A 20,065-nucleotide genomic window follows, 5' to 3' on the forward strand; every position below is an offset into this window, starting at 1 on the left:
CTATGCCGCGGCTGCAACTGGCATCTGGTGTTTAGTTCTGATCACCACATCTCAAATATGAAACAGTAGAGCTAGAAAAAGAATAAAAAAGCAATCAAAATCATCACGAGTTTGAAGGAGCTTGCCTATAAGAAAAGGTCAAGTGCTGAGTCCTCATAGTTTAGGGGGGGGAGGGGGAGGGGGAGGATGGACTGACATGATACAGATTTATAAAATAACCCACGGTGTGGATACCATTTCCCTCCTTCCTTTCCCGAAAGTCATGCAATGACAATGACAATGGTTGTTAGAAGGTTCAGAAGAGAGAAAAGAAGATGTGGTGATGGCCACTAGTCTCAATGTCGGGGACTGCACTTAAATTTATGGAGGATCAAGATAGGCAACGATTCGCCCCACAGATGCCCTGCAGAAAGACAGAGGCATCTTCCCTCTTAGTGCTTTGGTAGTCTCAGTGCCAATCTTATTATAATGTTAGAAAGCAGAATGTGATATTGCAATAAGGAATTGAAATTGCCGGGGTGGGGGTGGGGGCTTACTTGTTTCTTTTTTTAAAAAGAAGGAAAATTATACTATGGTGGTGGAGAGAAGAGCACGCACCCATCCAAAGACACCCCCCATGTTCTTTTTTTTAAAAAAAACTTTTCATCTCTTTATTTATTTTAACCAATTTATAATTGGTTTCTAAAGAAATACAAATACATTAACCATTAAACACTTTCCAGCAGTACATCTAATGGTGTTTGTTTTAGCCATTGTCTCTGGACATGCAAGAACTGTTCCAAAGTGTGTCCAAGGAGCAGGTCTCTCACTTTCGAATCACAATGGGCTCAGAAAGGCGCATAGCTCAGTGGCAGAGCAATGCAGAAGATCCTAGCTCTAATCCCTGGTATATCCAGAGAGGGCTGGCAAATGACCGTTCGCTGAAAGCCCAGAGTAGGCAATCCTGAGCTCAATGGATCAGTGGTCCATCTTGGTACAAGGCAGTTCCCTTTGTCCTTAGCGCTTTCTGTCCCTTTGTCCTTAGCGCTTTCTGGAGTAGGGCTTAAAAAAAATTCTGCAGGTGTTTGAGAGGTGCTATGAACCCCCTGAAAACCCAGTTACAAGTAAAGTTGGGGCTCTTGTACAGCTGGGGGAATGGAAGGATACAAGTCACAGATAACAAGATCCAGGTAAACTGCACAAACCATTGAAGTGGTAATCCTGTCTATGTACACTTCCCTAGGAATACGCTCTGCGGAACAACTGAGAGTGGTATTCAAAGTTAGTGCTACACAGAGTAGTAGACCCATTGATGTTAATGGACACAAACAGTGGGTTCATTAATTTCAACGAGTCTACTCTGAAAACAGCAGAACACATTGTAAATGTGCAGAAGATCAGGTGTTAGCGTGTTTTAGATCATAAAAGTATCAAGTACAATTTGGGGTGAGGGGAACCCCCCCCAACCTCTTGGCCTTACTTCCATGTACCGGTAAATGTGTTTGGACCTGGAATGCTCATCCTTAATATCATTATATCAAAGTAAGCACCATAGAAACAGTTGATAGTAACAAACTAATAATGAATGCATTCAGGGTAAGAGTGTACTGTACTATTATCTGCAAACATTCTTCTGTGCAGCTGCAACCTGCTTGTGCAAAATCTATATCCAACTATCCAACAGTTTAGAATTAGAAAGTTCTATTAGCAAATTATTGGTACATACGTTAGATCACGGTCAATGTTCTTAGGATTAAGATTAATGGGACTGTCATCTACATTATCTAGAAATAGCTGCACAATCCTAACCTCGTCTTCTCTTAACTAAGTCCTATGGAATTCAATGAAGCTTACTCCCAGTTTAGGAGGATTAGAATTGCAGCCTTAGTCTCTGTTTTTATTTAAATGAGATTGCTTCCAAATATGTGCTTAGGGTATCATCCAAAACAGAAGTACATTCTGTTAAAATATTGGCATTTACTTCCAACATAATTTATAATTGATGTGTAAATCATCTTAAAGCCTAATATTTCAGTTGAGTTTGGACAGATAAAAGCATGATAAGAAAATCCATGAGATGCTTGAAAATGAGACATTTGTATTGGAAGGCTCCATAAAATTTTAACCCAGAGTAAATACTATGCCTAGGTTATTAAGAAGTATTAAATAGTCAAAGTGGGTGGAAAACTCAAGAATGATTATATTTCATTTTACGGTATATGTGTTTATTTCAAAAAGCGATGAAACATACAAAGGCAAATGGCAAAGCAAAGCAAATCCTTTGTTCTAGGACTGCAAAATAATCACAAATGAATTATTTGTAGTGTTGTAAACTAACATGCTTCTGTTTGAACTGTGAACGTCAAAGTTATCAAAGGTTAGTGCCTCTGCCTTGACTTTTCATACCTGCAATATCTTAAACATGCCTTGTCATATTATTTATAATAACTTTTAAATATATTCATTTTAATTCAGCAGACGTTCAGACTTGCTGGTTAAGCTTGAGATGCACATTCAGCTGGGGTAAATTAATCTGTCAGGAGGAATATTAAAATGTTGCAAAGAAGAGCAAGGAAAACTCAGTCACAAAGAAGTTGTTTTACAAGCAATATGGGTAAAATTTATATGTTGATTAATCAGAATCTTCTCCCCTACTTCCATAGATTGTGAGGCAAGGCAAATGAGATGAGTGATTTATCAAAGAACATGTATTAAATGTACAGTATTCCAGCTTCTTCTGACAACCATCACTAGAACTATTGGTACGTCTAGTACATGAACAAATTTGAATATCTGAAGTCAAAACTTTAGTCTAAATTATAACAGGGCAGGGTTCTTAACATTGCAAATATTATTCTGTCTTTCTTTGTATAGAGGAAATCTCCTACAGTAGTTTACATTTTAGAAAGCTGCTTTGCTTAAAACAAAAATGTTGCAATCCATTTATTTCATTTTACTTTTGTATGTAGCACGCCCCTTAAGACATTAGATTTACTAGCATCTTTCACTGATTCCTACCGCTGGTGAATGCCAAAGTCTAATTTGTTTTCTTTTGAATCATTTCAAAAGCTACATTTTGAATCATTTGAATCATTTCATATCTGCATTTCAAAAGCTGAAATGGAAAAATAAACCACTTAAAGGCTAACTTGATTATGTTATTACATAAGACGTCCGCCTATCCTTCAAGGGTTATTATGCAGGATTCTAAGGACACTTAGGAGAGAGTGGCTGTTTTTGTAATAAATGAATCCTGTTTCAACTTCAACATCACTAAAGTCAACAATACATTGTCTGCATTTGAGTATGTTCTGCCTAGTCTGGATTGCTTTTAGGAACTCTAGGAACACTTCTGAAACATCAGTATCTAGGGTCATTTTTAAGCAGGGTTTTTTCCCCCTATCAGCTTTACTAATTTCATCTGATATAATTACAAATATGCACCTTGGGCATTATCAGCAACTCACTTTTTCCTATTTCAGAGTCAGCCATTTCTAATGAGAAGTATAAACAAGCAAGAGATCCTTCCTAATAAATATAATGTATATAATATAATTCATTTCCTTTTATTTCATTGGGTAGCAATTCTGTCTGCTTCCTTCTCAAGTGTACTGTAAACTATCTGCATGATGGTTCTGTTTGCTTTTCACTTTCAAAGAAAAACTGAGCAGACCGTCTTCACATATCACACCATTCACTGTTGTGCAGATGCATTTGGAAGCCAACATCTACATACTGCAATTTTATAGCATTGCTGTTTGCATTGCACATAAAATTAGAGCATTCCTAAATAGGCAGTAAAGGATCTTCTCTGAGATCGCTCCAAAGTAAGCATGATTTAAGTGCCAATTTCAACCAATTCCCCCGCAAAAGAAATATATAAAGACAATCAAGAACCCAAGGTCCTACCTTTCCCCGTGCACGTTGAGTTCCTAGATGGGATGCACTTCGCTCAAAAGCACACTGCGTCCTATAGTCTGTGATCAACACTACAGTCAAAGCATCACGCATGACCTCTCTCTATATATGCGCACAGCAGTCGCTGCAACAAGTGGCTATCGAGAGTCCTACTTCATCCCCCTGTTTATCAAGTGAGGTTACTCATAGAAACAGATCCTTCAAGCAAACACTAAATCTCCATTGGGAGGAAACTGAATGATACACTTGGAGGAGGAGGGGGAGGAGGATCTTATTTTTGACATAGCAGATGAAAATACCCACAGCTATTGCACATACCATTTATTCTGTTAACCATGTAATATACATTGTCATTTTGACGTCCAGACCATTTCTCTTCTTCCATCACCTCCATGTCAATCCAATTCACTCATTCTTACCAATGATGAAATGGGGGCGGTGAGAGGAAACATGGACAGATTGTTATCCTAGATCCTGTATTTGCAGGACGTTTTAAAACCAGCCAGATTAAGCATCGGGAAGATGTTAGCCTTGATAAAGGAAGCCCCACTGGCTTTCTGTCTCCCTGAGACAATGAAATCACATAGTTGTGTCTGTGTGTCTTTCTGTTTGGGATTGTTCTGTTTTAACACATAAGAGATTGAAGGTCGACTACTAGTCTTAATTAACTCAAGTTAAACTAATGAGGGTGGTGGGAGGGAGAGGGAGAGATTGAAGGTTGGGGGAGGGGTGGCTACAGAAAGAAAACGGATCATTAACCAAGAAGGGTTCAGTTTCAGCTAAGAGTTAGGTGGAGGAATGGATACAGCCAGACTCCATTCTTAGCAGGGGGAAAGTTTGCTAAATGCTATTCTTTTGATGCTGTAAGTAAATATTTAACTTGCATCTGGGAGAAGCCATCAAAGACCATCTGGAGTTAAATTCCAGTTCCTATTTTCATTTGGATGCATTTCAAACTAGATTCTAAAGCCAAAGGCTTTCTACTATCCCTACTCTGCCCATTCTGCTTCACTTCAACATATTATTGTCCTTATGTGGAGGCTGTACAGGTTTATTTAAGAGCCATAACATCAAGCCCTGCCTGGTTATGGGCAACTTCTGTGATACATCCAAAGCCTACAGCACGGGCCTCCACTAGAAACCTCCAACAGCGGTGTGGTTTCTCCACAATGCCTACTATCCATGTTGTCAGCAGCATGCCTTGTTTGGGCCTCTGAACAAAAAAAGAGAGAACTATTTTTCAGCATCCTTCATGCAGAGTGACAGAAGATATAGACTATATATGTAGAATATATAGTTAAAAATGTAAATGCCATTATTTCCGTACACTCTTGGCTTTGTTTTCCCAAGATAGTCTACGCAACACTGGATTTAGGGCTGTGTGTGAGGTTTCCCCATGCAGGCGCTGAGCCAAGGGGTCTCAGAACGGAAGGTGAGAGGGAGGGGGCATGAAAATATGAAATATTGGGCAGGGCACCAAATTTTGTCATTGCTCAGGGTGCCATATTACCAAAGTCCTCCCCTGGTCTAAGCTAGTGCATAGTATATCAGACGTACCAGTCTAAGACCTGAGAAGAACCATTCATCCTATGAGATCTTTGTTGATAAAAGTACCTGCTGTGCAAAGATTTGGCCTGACACAGGTAGAAACCCACGGTGCAATTATAGGGTGGCCTGGAACCCATGAGTTCTCAGGCATCTCTCAGTATCCTTAAGCAATGATACACGCGTTGCAAAGTATGGAATAAAATGGGCCACTTAGCAGCAGACGTGGCACACAGAGGATGCATATGCAAAGTGAATGAGATGGCAGCCACCCACCTCAGCTTTGCCCTGACCAAACAATTCCTGCTTTCTCCTGTTTTAATGCACAAACCACTTACATGAATGCAGCCATGCCAGCTCACTAAATCACTTAGTTTTGCTGCTTGCCTCAGATTTCCAATGGACCAAGCCTTGGACAGGTTGCATATCTGGAAGGTTTGAGTTCTTTTTAGTAGGTCACAAATTGTGTCAACTTGATTTCATACAACTGGTGGAGGAATTTTCTGCTGTTCAAATAAAACATAAAATAGTAACAGGGGATATTTAGACAAGGTTATAAGAAAAGCAATGGGCATCAAGTTTGGGGTTATCCCAAAGGATGTGGCATCTGTGGTGTCCCCTCAAGTAGGTTGGTGGGGCTGGTTCATCAGTTGGGCCTTGTGGCTGCTGATCCTTCACAGTGCTGTCTACTGAGGATCAGCAGGGATCAGCAGATGGGATCACATAAGAGATTTCCGTATCCTGCTTAATTAGCACTTTTGTTCCTCCACACCTCTAGACTAAATTTCTTTGAGAAGAATCTGAACCTGTTTCACCGCACCCTTTTCTTTCTTTCTTTCTTTCTTTCTTTCTTTCTTTCTTTCTTTCTTTCTTTCTTTCTTTCTTCCTTCCTTCCTTCCTTCCTTTCTTTCTTTCTTTTCAGATTTATCAGAATGTTTATCTTGGCAATTGTGCCAAAGAAAGGCAGCTTCCAAGATTTTGATCTGGGTTAGAGTGAACAAGCTGAAGCTTAATCCATACAAGATGGCGGTACCATGGGTAAAGAAACTGGCTGAGGGGTGCAACTGGTGTGTGTGCAGGGGCCATATTCTCCCTGAAGGGCCATGTTTGCACATGGGAGTCCTGGTATGCCAGCTGTGACCCAACCTAGAAAAAGTAGACCTAGTAGTGGATAGACATGTCCATGTTACACCCATACTAGACTACATACATGGGGCTGCCTTTGAAGACTATGTGAAAACTTCAGCTGGTGCAGGAAAGTGGTTGCTAGAGTGCTCAGTGGGACCAGGTGGTCAGATTACATTACACAGGTGGTTCTGTGCTGGTTCTGCTGGTTACCAGTGCATTTCCAGGTTCTATTTGAAGTGCTGGCTTTGTCCTTTAAAGCCTTAAGTGGTTTAGTGCCAGGCTATTTGAGGGGCCACCCGCACCCATATGAACCCACCCATTGGAAGCCCTGAACATAGGCTCATCTTTAAAAATTAGATGACTGGGCACTCTGGTGCGATATTCAAAGTCTTTAAAAACTGTTTAAAATGGCTCGCAACTGATGTGTTTGATAGGCTGCTATTAGATAATTTTACTGCTGTGGTTGGAAATTGTTTTATTCTGGTTTACATTTTAGTGTATTGCTATTTTTATATTTTGGTGGTGTTTATATATGTGTGTAGTACAGTTGTGTTGTTGCCACCTTGGGTGGACATGGTCTGGAGAGATGGCTTATATATATATTTATTGTGTGTCTGTATGGTACAGAAAGGCAAAAGTCATTGCCAGTGGAAAACACTGTAGCAAAGACTAGTGCGTTTGTCTACTAATTAATTAATCGGAGGCAGAAGCCTAGGCCAAGAATTCTTTGGAACAATTTACAAAATGCCGCTCCTGAAAGGCAGCAAGTGATCTCTTGCAGTGGGGTTTTGGTTAATTAAGAAAAGTAGGAGGAGTTTCAGCAGGAGGAGACCTGGGACCCAAGGGGGCAGGGGAAGGGGAGGGTGGGTCGTAGGTTCTCGGTGTTTCAGGTCAGTTACAAAACGAAAGCAAAGCCTTTGGCAAAGCCTTTGTTGTCTATAGATGTGTATCTGTCTTCATCAGCCTTGGCCTTGACTGGGGTTAATAAAAGCACTGCTTGCTTTAAGAAAAGCCGAGGGAATGTGACAGGTAACTGAGAAGGAAACTGCCGGCTGCCTTTGGCTTTGCTGTCGTTATTTGTGTCTAACGAGGCCAGCTCGTCGCCAGCCTCTTTGCAGATGAAATGAAGCGATGGGCCCAGCAAGGCAAAGGAGGCGCCGTGTCCTGACAGGCTGAGGTGTGACCTGATGTATCCTAACCACCCCAGACAATGTCAGAAGAACAAGGGAGAAGAGTGAAAAGGTGGAGGGGTCCAAAGTCTGGACTTGGGGTACCCGGAGAAAGGGAATGAAGGAAGAGGATGACAATATGCAACACGTCATGAAAAGGTGGGAGATAAATTATTCTTCTCCTCTTCTTGGTTACTACAAAAGGGTCTATAAGCAATTGATAAAAAGGTTAAAAGCTGAAATGGCATCACATACAAAATAATATGTTTCAACAAAACCATTCCAATAACACACAAGGAAGCCCAGCAGGAAAACAACACTAACTCCAGCAGCAAGACTGTTTCATTCATCAGCCAGTCATCACACAGCTATCAGATGAGTGGGAGAAAAGATAAGTTTTAAACCTGGTGTCAAAAGGATGTACTTGATGGCACCAGGTGGGCCTTGCCAGAGAAGAGCATTCCACTGATGGGGATCCACAACTAAAAAGGCCCTCTGCCTTGGGAGACAAGCCTCAGGTGAAGACTGAGAGGTCCACATAGGTACATATAGAGAGAGGTGCTCTGAAAGGTATTGGGATCCTGAGTCATAAAGTCGTAAGGGGCCTTATGATTCAAAAACAGCACTTTAAACTGGGCCCAGAAACACCTAAACATTGAGATCTGGTCAATTTTATCCATATGCTTTTTTTTTTAAAGGAGAAAATGCTTTTCATTTTACACTGCAATCCAAACCTCTCTTTACCCTAGGCTGGTGGAACTGTCCTTCTGCCTGCCCTGGTGTTCTCCACCAGCCTCCACATGTGCGAGAAAAAGCTTCCAGGTCCACCCCACAGGGCATTCAAGGGGGAGGCCGAAGGGGGGGCCAGCCCAACTCAACCTAGGATTCACTGGATCTCAAGCTGGCCCAATTGCTTTCATGGCAGTGATGGCATAGGCCTGATTCAGAACCACTGGATTCGAAGCTCACTCTACTATCATCACTTGAGGGCATCAGCCCCACACTTGGTCCAACTGCTGCACTACTTTAAGGCTTGCACATAAATTTTGCTGCTGCTCACCTTTCACAATGGCAAGGGTTATTCATTTGCGTGTTCAGACCCAGAAACCTCCCCACTAAATAAATTCACACATGACTCAAATTTTGGTTTGGTTTTTGGTAGAATTTAGGCCACAACTTTATTGATTACAGAAAGTGATTGGTTGCATAGGCTCTGGTTTGACTAGCTCCCTGCCATGCAGGTATTGCTGAGCCAGGGCACCAGCATAGCTCAGCCTAGGGTGAACATCTGGATAAGCAGAAAGCCGGGAACAGGCTAACTCCACCACCCAAATGTCCCCCTGGATTCAGGCACGGGCCCAAACCATTGAGCCCCTGGATTCCTTTAATGGAATACCCTTCACAGAAGGATGGTAAGAGTGTTCTCCCATCCCTGTCACCTGAACCACAGCCTATCCACAACCTTACAAGTTGTGACGATTTGCTACGTGGCAGGCGAAACCCAAATGGCAACAGCCAATCAGCCAAGTGGGGAAAATTCCTGCCATGCCCCTGTCCCAACGACAGATGACACATGACGGCATAGCAAGGTCAAGTGCAAGCCCTAAAAGTAGGGAGAAGTGGGCGGGTGTTCCGAATGCACACGTCGAAAGAGGAAGCTCTGGGTCACATGCATGGGCATAAATAGGTCCCTCGAACCGTTTGGACTGTGTCCCATTGGCCAGCTTGAACCCAGCTTCAAGGGACCTGCCAATCAGGTGGTGTGGCTGACCAATCGTACCCACCCACAACACAGGGTGTTAGTTGTCCAGGTCTCACCGCAATACACGCCCTCTTTAAGGGAGGACCCGATTTATTTTGAAAACAGTTCCAAGAAGTGGTACACCAAAGGGCAGAAGCAGTCTCCATTGGTGTGCGCTGGTATGTCTATCATGTAATCCAGGAGAGCAAAGGATTTGTTGCACTTTTAGTCAGCTTTCTAAGTAAAATAAATATGCCCACTGGACTAACTCTTCATGTACACATCCATGTCCATGCATTTAACGTATTCATACTTTCCAAGGTCCCGATTTTCCAGGGACAGCCTCAGAATTATGAAAGACATCCTGGCTTCTGATTTGATCACAGAATGTCCCCATTCCTCAGCCGTGCCACCGCCACTGAGCTGGGAGAAGAGGATGAGCCAGCGCTTGTCCCGAGCTGCAGTGGCAGCAGCTGCATGGGAGCAACCCCTCCCCATGGCCTCCTCCCTTGGGCAGCTCATCGCGCTTGCTGGAGCAGGCAAGGAGGAAGAGAGGCTGGCGCCACTGAGGCCCACCCCCTGCAATGCGCCACCTCTAAGGGACGAGCAGAGGGCAGGACTGCCCGGGGGGGGGGAGGGGGCGTGGAGCGGAGCACAAAGTCATGCTTTAAAATAAAAATGCTTTGTGCATCCACATCTAATCTAAAAATATATAAAAGTTATTTATTTATTGGTGTGTGTTTTTCTTTTTGTAAATCTACTAAAGAAGAATAAAATACAACCAGGACAGTGCAGGCCGTGTGTGCTGTAGGTGTCGTGGTGGCACCACTCACCCTTCTTCTGACAGGAAATGCGGGGGGGGGGAGGGAATGGGGGGTCAAGGAGGCTCAGTTAGGGAAGTGAGAAATGTCTCTATTTCCATCTGAGGAATGTTGGAAGGTAAGGTCTGAGAGGAAGGGCTGTATGGAAAATATGCAGGGCCACAAGCAGCAGAATTTCAGTACAAGCCAGTCTCTTCCTGGCAATCTTAATATGCTGTTCTGAATGTGATTACTTGCACTGGCTTTGAATGTTTAATATTTCAAATTTTAAAAATGTATTTTGTATATTTTTATAGGTTTCTATAAATACTTGACTTTCTGACAGACAGACATTTCACTTGGAGATCTACTTGTGCCAGGTTTTTCTAAAGCACAAAAGCAAGGGGAAGTGTGCTGTAACAAATGTTACTGCATGTACTAGTTAAGAGCATTTTGTGGCAATAAAGGTTGCATTCCTCATTCCTTTCTCACTGTAAATGCAGTGTAGCGACCTTAAGCGACCTGTTTCTCTCAGTATTCCTTTATTTTCACCTCCCATCTTTCCCATTTTACTGTATATACATTGTCAATTTGGCGATCAATTCAATGGTCCATGCTTTTATCACTCATATTATAAATTTCCACTTCTTTCCGTATCATGAGTTTGTAGATACCATTCTTTTATTTTTGAAGTAGAATTGAGTTGAAAATCCAAAGGAATATTAAATCCAGTAATTTCTGCATAATAATTTCTTAGACATAAGGAGACCTTGCACATTTCCACTATAGCTGAAGAATAAACTCTTTTTAAAATTCACATCAGTCTTTACACTTGCATTTTAAGTTTAGGTGATAAAGCTTGAATACACCAAAAACATGGACATTTTACTCATAAACCCTGCAAATAAGTTCTACTAACTTCCTTTGATTTTTAGCTCCTTTTGAAAACCTTCAGATTATTATTTTTTGAAGGGTAAAGCTATAATCTCATAATTGTATTAGAAAGGGGAGGGAGAACACAGCAAAACATCCCGCTGGATTTAGGAAAACCATAAATGGGGCTCCTTTGTGCCACACCAGGGATTATATTGCTACCATAATAGGTTGCACGGTAGTGAAAGTGGCTGGGCCCTCTGTAAGAAAAGAAGGAAGATCAGAGAGAAATGATTTCAAGGAAACAAAGAGTTTCACTTCGTCAACTGAGTATAGAATAGTAGATCTTAATAGGAAGGACGAAAGTCTTTTCTAGGACTTTTATGAGGGCATCTTACGCAAAAGGGATTTCCAGTGTTACAAATAATTCATCACTGATTAGCAGTGAACTGCTGTAAAAATTAACTATTTTGCTGGAGGACAGGTTAGCGGTTGAAGGCTGAAACTCTGTAGCTAGACTCCTGCTGTCCAAACAAAATGCTCCTCCTACTGCATGCCAGTATTTATGCAATCCACACAGCTCAACTCCATGTTGCAAATTAGAACCAATGGGGCAGGTTGTGTTTCAAAAATACCTGCGTGTACTGGGGTAAACGTCACTTATAACCCAAGTTCCAAAAGAAAGAGAGAACATTGTAAGTAGTTGCCTCAGCAGCAGTAGCCTATTGCTGACATTTAGTGTTAAATATTGCTGGTTGGATTAGTACATTTTTCTTGAAAGTTTATGTGCCGTCGATAGCTGTGTGATATGTAAAAACCAAACAACAAAAAATCCAGCTTTTCCTGCCATCGCACATCCATGTTAAGTAATGCTATACTAGCTGACTTTCTGCTTGTCACATAGCTGTGAGAAACAGGGGGAAAGACCTGCCTGGAATAAGCATGAATGGTGGAATGTACACTGGGCACCTTAAGTAAAGGGATGAAAATTCAATTGGTTAAGAAGCTCACACTCAGCAGTTCCATACGCAGCTGCAACCCCCTTATACCATTGGCTCAGGTTCTTGAACCCTTTCAAGAGTCTGGAGGAGCTACATCTTACTAAAGAATTTCATGTGGATGAAAGTAGCTTTGAAACAATTGTTTTGTGATCTGTAATCAATTAATTTCACAATATCATTCTTCACTTACCTACATTTTGTGTGGCCTTTTGAATTTTTTCACATTTTTGGAATGTTATATATTATGCACTGAAATTCACCATTACCTTAAGGCACCTGCCATTCAGGCTACTTACCCCTCCCCTATATATTTCTTTAACACATTTTGCCTCCTTTACTTCAGAGAAAAAGGAATAATTAAGTGTTGTCTTAAAATAACAAAAGAAAATAACACAGAATGTTGGTTGGATTAAAACAAAGGAAAAATATTTTCCCATGTGTACCTGAATTCTGCTAGTTAGGAAGGCACAGATGATGGCAGGTGTGTGGTCTGTGCTCCTGTCAGTTGCAAAAGCTTTGTAAATTCTTCTCCTGAGTACTTTACTAGCACACCTGGGGAGGGGCAGTGGGCTGAAATGCATTTAGGGCACAGCATTTGTTTAGCAGTATGCATTCCCTTTCCCCACTTTGCTCCCCTCTCTTGGCTCAGTCCACTCCTTGGGAACAGCTCTGCACAGCAGGTCTTCCTCACAACTAGCAATTAGGGTTGGGCTAACTTGGCCCAGCAGTTCCAGTGCTGCTGAGCTGACTCACACACATTGGCACATTTGGGCATTTTCAGCGTTTTCTTCTGTGCTAAGACTGCTTCTGCTCTAATAATAAATTTATTTTCTGGTTCGGTATTTGTGAGAGTTTATCAAGCAAGAGGGCTCAAAGGAAGAGGTTGTTATTGCTGCTGAGTGACTAACCAGTAACCCATTTGAGTAAGCAGATTGCTTGCTGATTGTCAAGTATGATACTGGTCAGTGTTCCCTTGATAGGAGCAAACAACCGGGGAGGTTTTTATTGGATGGACACCTGCAGAATTGGGTTGGTAGTCAGGGTTTCCATAAGCAGGTTCTGTGGCAGTTTGCAGCTTGAATCTGGGGCTGTGGCGCTGGGAGCAGGAGAACCTAAGACGACATGAAAAACCCTGCAAAGACCCATCTGAGTCCAACCAGGTACTTATGGGACCTCTTCCCAGCAAGTAGTATTCAGAAGTTCATTGCCTCAGACCGTGGAGGTAGAATATAACCATTGTGGTGGTAGCTATTGATAGCCTTACCCACCATGAATTTCTCTAATCCTCTTTTAAAGCCTTTTAAGTGGGTGGCTATCACAGTATATTGTGGGAATGGGTTCCACCGTTCCACTATGCACTTTGTGAAGTCCTTTCCTGTGTACCGTATTTTTTGCTCTATAGGGCGCATCTGACCATAGGGCACACCTAGTTTTCAGAGGGGGAAATCAAGGGAAAAAAGATGACCCTCCCCCCAGCTCTGAGAGCAGCGGACAGGCTGCATGCAGCCTGTACACCCCTCCCAGACCTTCTCGCTGCTATTGCTGGAGGTGGGGGAATTCCCCCATTGCCCGCAAAAGCCCACAGGAGGGGGAAGGGACTGACTCGGCCTTGGGGAAAAGCCCCCAAGAACGGCGTGCTCTTTAAAGGCTGTGCGGCTCCTGCAGAGTTTTCTAGAATTCCCCCACCTCGTAGAAAAGCCCACAGAAGCCGGGCAGCCTTTAAAAAGTGCACGGCTCCTGCGGGCTTTTCAACCAAGCTTGTGGGGCTGGTGGGGGGGGGGAAGCGCTGCTTTCCCCCCCCACCAGCCTCAAAATCAGGTTGGGGAGCCGCGCAAAGGCATCACGTGCCTTCCCACTGCACCCCCCCCCCAGCCTGTGGGTTTGGCGGGGGGGGGGGGAAGCGCTACGTTCCCCCACCACCAGCCTCAAAACCAGGTCGGGGAGTAGCGCGAAGGCGTAGCGCGCCTTCCCGCTGCCCCTCGAATCTGTGGGGCTGGTGGTGGGGGGAAGTGCTGCTTTCCCCCACTGCCAGCCTCAAAGAGCAGACTCTCCTGGCTTCAGCGAAAGCAACACGAAGCCTCCGGAGCGCAGGCTTCGGAGGCTTCGCGTTGCTATCGCTGAAGCCAGAGAGCCTGCATTCGCTCCATAGGATGCACACACATTTCCCCTTAATTTTTGGAGGGGAAAAAATGCATCCTATAGAGTGAAAGATACGGTAATTCCTGAATCGTCCAACATTCAGCTTCATGGGATGGTACTGAGACTTAGGCTGGATCTATACAAATATTTTAAATGCTATAAAAAACTACAGGAAAAAGCTCCCAAGGCAATCTGCCATCAACTTTGGATTCTGCTCTACAGCACCATCTAGTGTCACATGTTTATAAGACATCTTTAACTTTATAAATTGACCCGTGTAGCTGAGTCCCTAGTATTAGGAGAGAGACAAAAACTTCTTCATGTCTACTTTCTTCACTCCATTCCTAATTTTATTCACCTCTACCATGCCTCTCCCTCCATTTCCTCTAAACTAAAATATTTCTTCACGGGGGAGTTGCTCCAACATCTACATCTATCTATCTATAATTTTATTGGGTTTTTGATAATTTTATACATATAAAACATAATCATATCATACACTGAAATACATGGTTCTTTTGAACCTTCAGACTGCCTTCCCTCCCTCCATGGGTTCCATGTTTAAGTTCAAATTTGCTGCATCTTTTACCATTATCCATCTATTATATAACCATAATTACCATAAATAATTCCACATTACAAGTGTCACTGCATCCCTGCCAAAGATTTGCATCACCTCTGCATCTCTGAATCTTCGCATTACCTGGTGGGCCCTCCAAAGTCACAATACCAGGGGGTGAGGATGGTAGCAGGCGGCTGCAGGGATGGATAGCAATGTATCCCCTACCTGTGCTAAGAAGTGCTGGGCCAGAAGTGCTGGGCCAGACATTGGCAGCCATCTCCATTTTCTGTTCTTTTTCATAATCAATTTTCAATTGAAAGTTTTCAACGTAGAATATAATAAAACCAAAATAATCTAAATAAAACTAAAACAGAGAGAAATGTCTTTCTCTGATCCAATATGATAAGTTTCTTTCCAAGGGTTCCAACAAATCCTAAGCATATTCGTTCGCAATTATTTACTTGTTATGTCTTCATTAAGTCATACCCAGTCCCATATTTTCCAGTCCCATTTAAAAGAGGAGAGGTCCTTCTTTTTCCATTTCCCCCCATTCTTTTTCCAAACCAGTCACCAAAAGCTTAGAGGCTTTTTCTTCTGTGTTTACTTCAACTTGTGCACTCTCTGCCGACAGGAGGGTCAGCAGCTGATGACTATTCCTTGCGGTCACCACCATTTTCATTTCCCCGGAAAACCTGTCAACCCAGATGCAGCTTTTCAGAGGGATGTGATGTTGTGGCTGAACCCACAAGTACAGGAAAGATGGTAGCATCTGTGGCTGCTGGTCTGACAGGTATTTTTTCTCAGTATCAGGTCCTAATATATGTCTTTTTAAAATAAATAAAATAAAATAAAACAAGGATAGTGGTGTGAGCCCTGACCATGCTGTGTGCTCCTGCTGGGCCTGTGCTCTCTCATTCACCCCCACTTTGAGGCAGGGGTGGTGGACCTCAGGCCCTCCAGTCCCTTGCCCTCAGGACTGCCCCTGCAAGGCGTGCCTCCTCTCTCCAAGCCACATCCCTCCCTCCTTCTGCTCTTCACTGCATGAGTTTTGCCTGGCTGGAATGTGTCCTTGGACTCTTTTGCTTGTCTGGATGGAGAACTGTACATAGAAACCCATCTACTGTCCAAACAACTTTTTTACATTTCTTGCTTTGCCCATTCTTGGTTCTGCCCCCCCCCCATCCCTGGCATGTGGCCCTTGGAAAGCTGACCAGAAGGGAGTGCAGTCCTTGGGCTGAAAAAGCTTCGCCATCCCTGGTTTGAAACCACACTTATTTAAACTAAAGGGGGAAAGTATAACATCTCTAATTGGGTGGTCGACTTATGGTAAAATAGCTATGGTACTGCTCATTCTGCAGTTCTCAAGCTGGAGAGAATGTTGCAGGCTCCATGTCTTTCTTCCAGTTTTGTATTTCTCTGGAACCCAAAGAACTGTAGTCTGATGGATCTCTAACAGATTTCTTAGTGGCATTACCAAACAATTGCATGTCAAGGTCCCCAGGCCACCCCCTAAATAAATCACAATTCACACAGAATTTTTGTTTAAGGTTTCCGGCATAATTTTGGCCACAACTTTATTAAAATACATAAATGTGAGTGGTTGCTTAGGCATTGGTTCCGGCTATCTGTCCCTGTCCAGGGACAGAACTGACTTCCGAATTCCAATGAAAGCCAGTAAGGGAAAACAATATTGGGTAGAAAATGGAGCTGAGCCTCAGGCCCTCTTCGCCCTGCATAGCCCCATTCCAGGGATTCGGACAAAATCATGGCAAGCCCCTGGATTCCTTTAACAGAATTCCCTTGCAGCAGCTGCAGCATTGGAGGGGCAGGCACTGCCAACCACATCCCTTCTACCAACCAACAATTAACCTTACAATGCCTAACCGCAACCTTAGAAGTTGTGACAATTTGCTACGCAGTAGGCAAAAACCAAATGGCACCCGCCAATCTGCCAAATGGACAGAATTCCTACTAGGCCCCTGCCCCAAAAGCAGATGACCCCATGACCGGCATAGCAAGGTCAAACGCAACAGCCCTAAATTAGGGAGGGTGGGCGGGCGATCCGATGCACGCAGCAAAAGAGACTGAAAAAAGCTGCGTGCCAAGAATATATAACCTTCAATCAATATAGCCCACTTTCAAATGTGAAACTTAAATTATGCCTCACATAACATTAAGATAAACCCACATAAATTTCTTGAAGCAAAGCACATTCTGTTTACATGGCAGCATGGCAGATCCTTGCTTTGAAAGAAAATGGCTGACTAACGCAGCCTATCATCTGTTCAGATGACCTGTATTCTAAAACAGATTGTGGTTTTGTTCCTGCCAGCCCCCCCCCCAAGAAAATGAATGGTTGATTTAAAAAGGGGGTGAAGAGAGAGATGTAACTGAATTAACCATACAAACCATAGAAGATATTTGGGCTTTGTTTAGTAAACCAATTTATGGATCATTCAAGTACTTTAAAAATACCTGAATAAATTTAAGACTGTGTGGCACAGTATATTGTTGGCTGCTTCTGCTGTGCAAAGTGAATCTGTGGCTTTTCAGGAGAGATTTAGTTAGGATAGGGCTAAAAGTGTTGCCAAGCAACCATCTCTGGTGCTAAGGCTTATAATCACCAGGAAAGGGGGGGGGGGTGCTTTAAAAGTTTGCCTTCCCCAAACAAAAGGGAACTGGTGAGTCATTTTCAGATGCTGGTAAATAGAAATTTCCCAGAAAATTGTTCTCTCTGTTTCTGAACTCCCATTTAGGATGTTTGGCACATCCGCATCATCTCCTAATGCTGGATTTAATCAGATTTGCAGTCAAGATCATGAATCCTGTCAGGCTAAAGGCATCCAGGGTGACGCTATGGGAAGCTGCCCTCCTTCAAGCCAGCAAGATGAGGGGAGTGAAAGCGTTGACTTTCCAATGGTTTTCCCAACCGAAGTTCCAGAAAACAGTGATGACGACAGCCAGGACAAAGTCTTCATGTGTGCTTGTACTTGGAGATGCTCTATTTAACATTTAGAGCCTCGAGATCCAGCAATTTAAAGCAGGTAACAGAAGCACGAAGCTGGAGGTTGGATAAGACTTTTGTGAATATTCAGCAAAATGTGGCTGAAATGAAATTGCTAGCTAGGCTTGGATTGTGAGTGGCCATTTCACATTAAGATACATTCTCTAACCATGGGAATAATGCTGTTCTTGTTTTATTAAAAGTGGGTTTTGTGGAAGCTGAAATAGTACCTCAGCAAACAGATGTACTCTCTGCAGAGGGCCTTGCGTATTGCCTGAAAAAGACTTTTAACATTGAACATTTGCAAAACAATTGATTACTATTAATTGGTATTTATTTTATTTGGGGTCACTTTTGATTTAGGACTGTTCTTGAGACAGTTAGGCAATTGCTGTACTAAATTGGAATGTTGTGTTGAAGTCTAAACAGTCAGCAACTTTAAGCATGGAAAGGAATGCAGAACAGAAACCTTTTTCTTTTTCATTATTGAGTAGGTAGTGTGTAATACAGATGGGTGTTATTTTACCAATAATCTATAATTTGCTTCAGCTGCCTTATACATTCATTAAGTGGAATTCGTATTATATAGTACGCTATTTATTTTTATTTTTCTGCCAGATAGCACTTCTGTCTCAATCACATTGATCTCAGTGGAACCTTTCTTCTTGAGCTTGAAGCTGATTGCATCATGTACTGATTTTGTATAAATGGATAAAAATCTGGCTCTGACCTCCAGAAACTGGAATATTATTAAAAGAGTTTCAGGTTATTTATGCTATATAGGTGAAATTTGTATGCTTCTTTCTGAGCGTTGCTATTCAGCCTGTTATTTGTGCTGGACTTTCTTGGGCACAGTGGCATCAAAATAAGGGAAATGGATTGTGGGGGGACTATATATATAAATATAAGTGGGCTGGTCTTCAACCCCATAAAAATCCAGAGTGTTTCCACAGACTGCAAAATCTGTATGTATAAGAATGAGATTGGTCACTTGACTCTTCCAGCACTGGCAGAATCCCATGCAATGCAATTAGGTTTAGGGCAGAGCAGTGAAAAACAGTGTGAAAATGTGGCAAGAAGCGATGTATGTTCATAAAAGTTTTGCAGATTCAAAATGCTTCTTTGGTATTGTTTCAAAGCTGTTCTATTCTGGGTTTGCTTTCAAATGAGAAACTTGCAGTTGTCTCTCTTAAAAATGATAAAACAGACACAAATCTCTTTTACTTAATCAAGCTGTGTCTGCTCACCAGTTGCTCGTTGGAAGTTGAAACTGCTTCACATGTACTATTACATTGTCGTCTTTATGAGGATATACGTTTGACTTTTATTACACCTGTTTTGCAAAAGTTTAGGAAAGAATCGGAAAACCATAGTCTAAAACTACTGCTAGAGGACAAGAAGCCCAAGACTACATTAAATGTAGGTAATTCTGTGCGTCTGCAATCAATCACAGAAAGCAAGTGGTATCCCATAATGCCCAATCCCCTAAATGTTAATTACAGGGGGCACGTTAACAATTAATTTTAATTTTTATATTTAAATCCTTGTCATTGTCATATTGCCCCTTGTATTTCTGATATTTTTTATGATTTGTGATATTGTGTCTGTTGAAGCTGGTCTGTGACCGTATTAATAAATTCATTCATTCATTCATACATGATGAATTTATATGGAGATTTTAGAAAAATCACAAACTGATGTGGAGAATGTTAGGCAAGCCCCAAACAGTTTGGGTTTAAGTGCACATAACTTAGCCTTTGATTTTGGTACCCAAAAGCAGATAAATACAATTTAGGAACATGTTAAATCTCCCTCTCCCCTCAGACTAGAATAAAATGGCTTTTACACAAATGAAACTCCTCAACATTATCCTCAATCTTCCCAAGGGGTGGTTGATTTAAAAAGTTGTTATTCTCTCATGGTACTCAGAACTGCAAAATAATTTTATATCGCTGCATGAAATTGATTTAGAATTGTAGAATCATAGAACTGTAGAGTTGGAAGGGACCATAGACATCATATAGATTTGTTTCTTTTAGGAAATGAAAATACATGATAACTAGTAACGACAAGGAAAAAATGCTGTGACAACTTAGCAACCCATAAAACTAATTCTCATCGTGACTAAAAGGAAAAAGTGTCCTTAAGGAAAATTCCTTCTGGTTAACTCAAAGTCATAACCATAATCATTTTCATTGATAGAGCA

General features: G+C 42.2%; 2 protein-coding genes across 2 annotated transcripts in view; one reads left to right on the plus strand and one right to left on the minus strand.

Moving 5' to 3' along the window:
* The window catches only part of ALDH1A1 (aldehyde dehydrogenase 1 family member A1), a 63,078-nt gene extending 58,587 nt beyond the window's left edge, over positions 1–4,491 (minus strand). The window contains exon 1 of the mRNA XM_083403465.1: positions 3,889–4,491. The gene's annotated coding sequence lies outside the window, so the exon portion shown is untranslated. The remainder of the gene's footprint in view (positions 1–3,888) is intronic.
* A 13,043-nt stretch (positions 4,492–17,534) lies between these two features.
* LOC310659717 (cytochrome P450 1A1-like) overlaps positions 17,535–20,065 on the plus strand; it is a 28,310-nt gene continuing 25,779 nt past the window's right edge. The window contains exon 1 of the mRNA XM_083403460.1: positions 17,535–17,899. Within this exon, the coding sequence (XP_083259586.1) occupies positions 17,852–17,899 (48 nt within the window). The 5' untranslated portion in view covers positions 17,535–17,851. The remainder of the gene's footprint in view (positions 17,900–20,065) is intronic.

The sequence above is a fragment of the Podarcis tiliguerta genome (assembly GCF_965153285.1).
Source record: "Podarcis tiliguerta genome assembly, chromosome: 11".
NCBI lineage: Eukaryota > Metazoa > Chordata > Lepidosauria > Squamata > Lacertidae > Podarcis > Podarcis tiliguerta.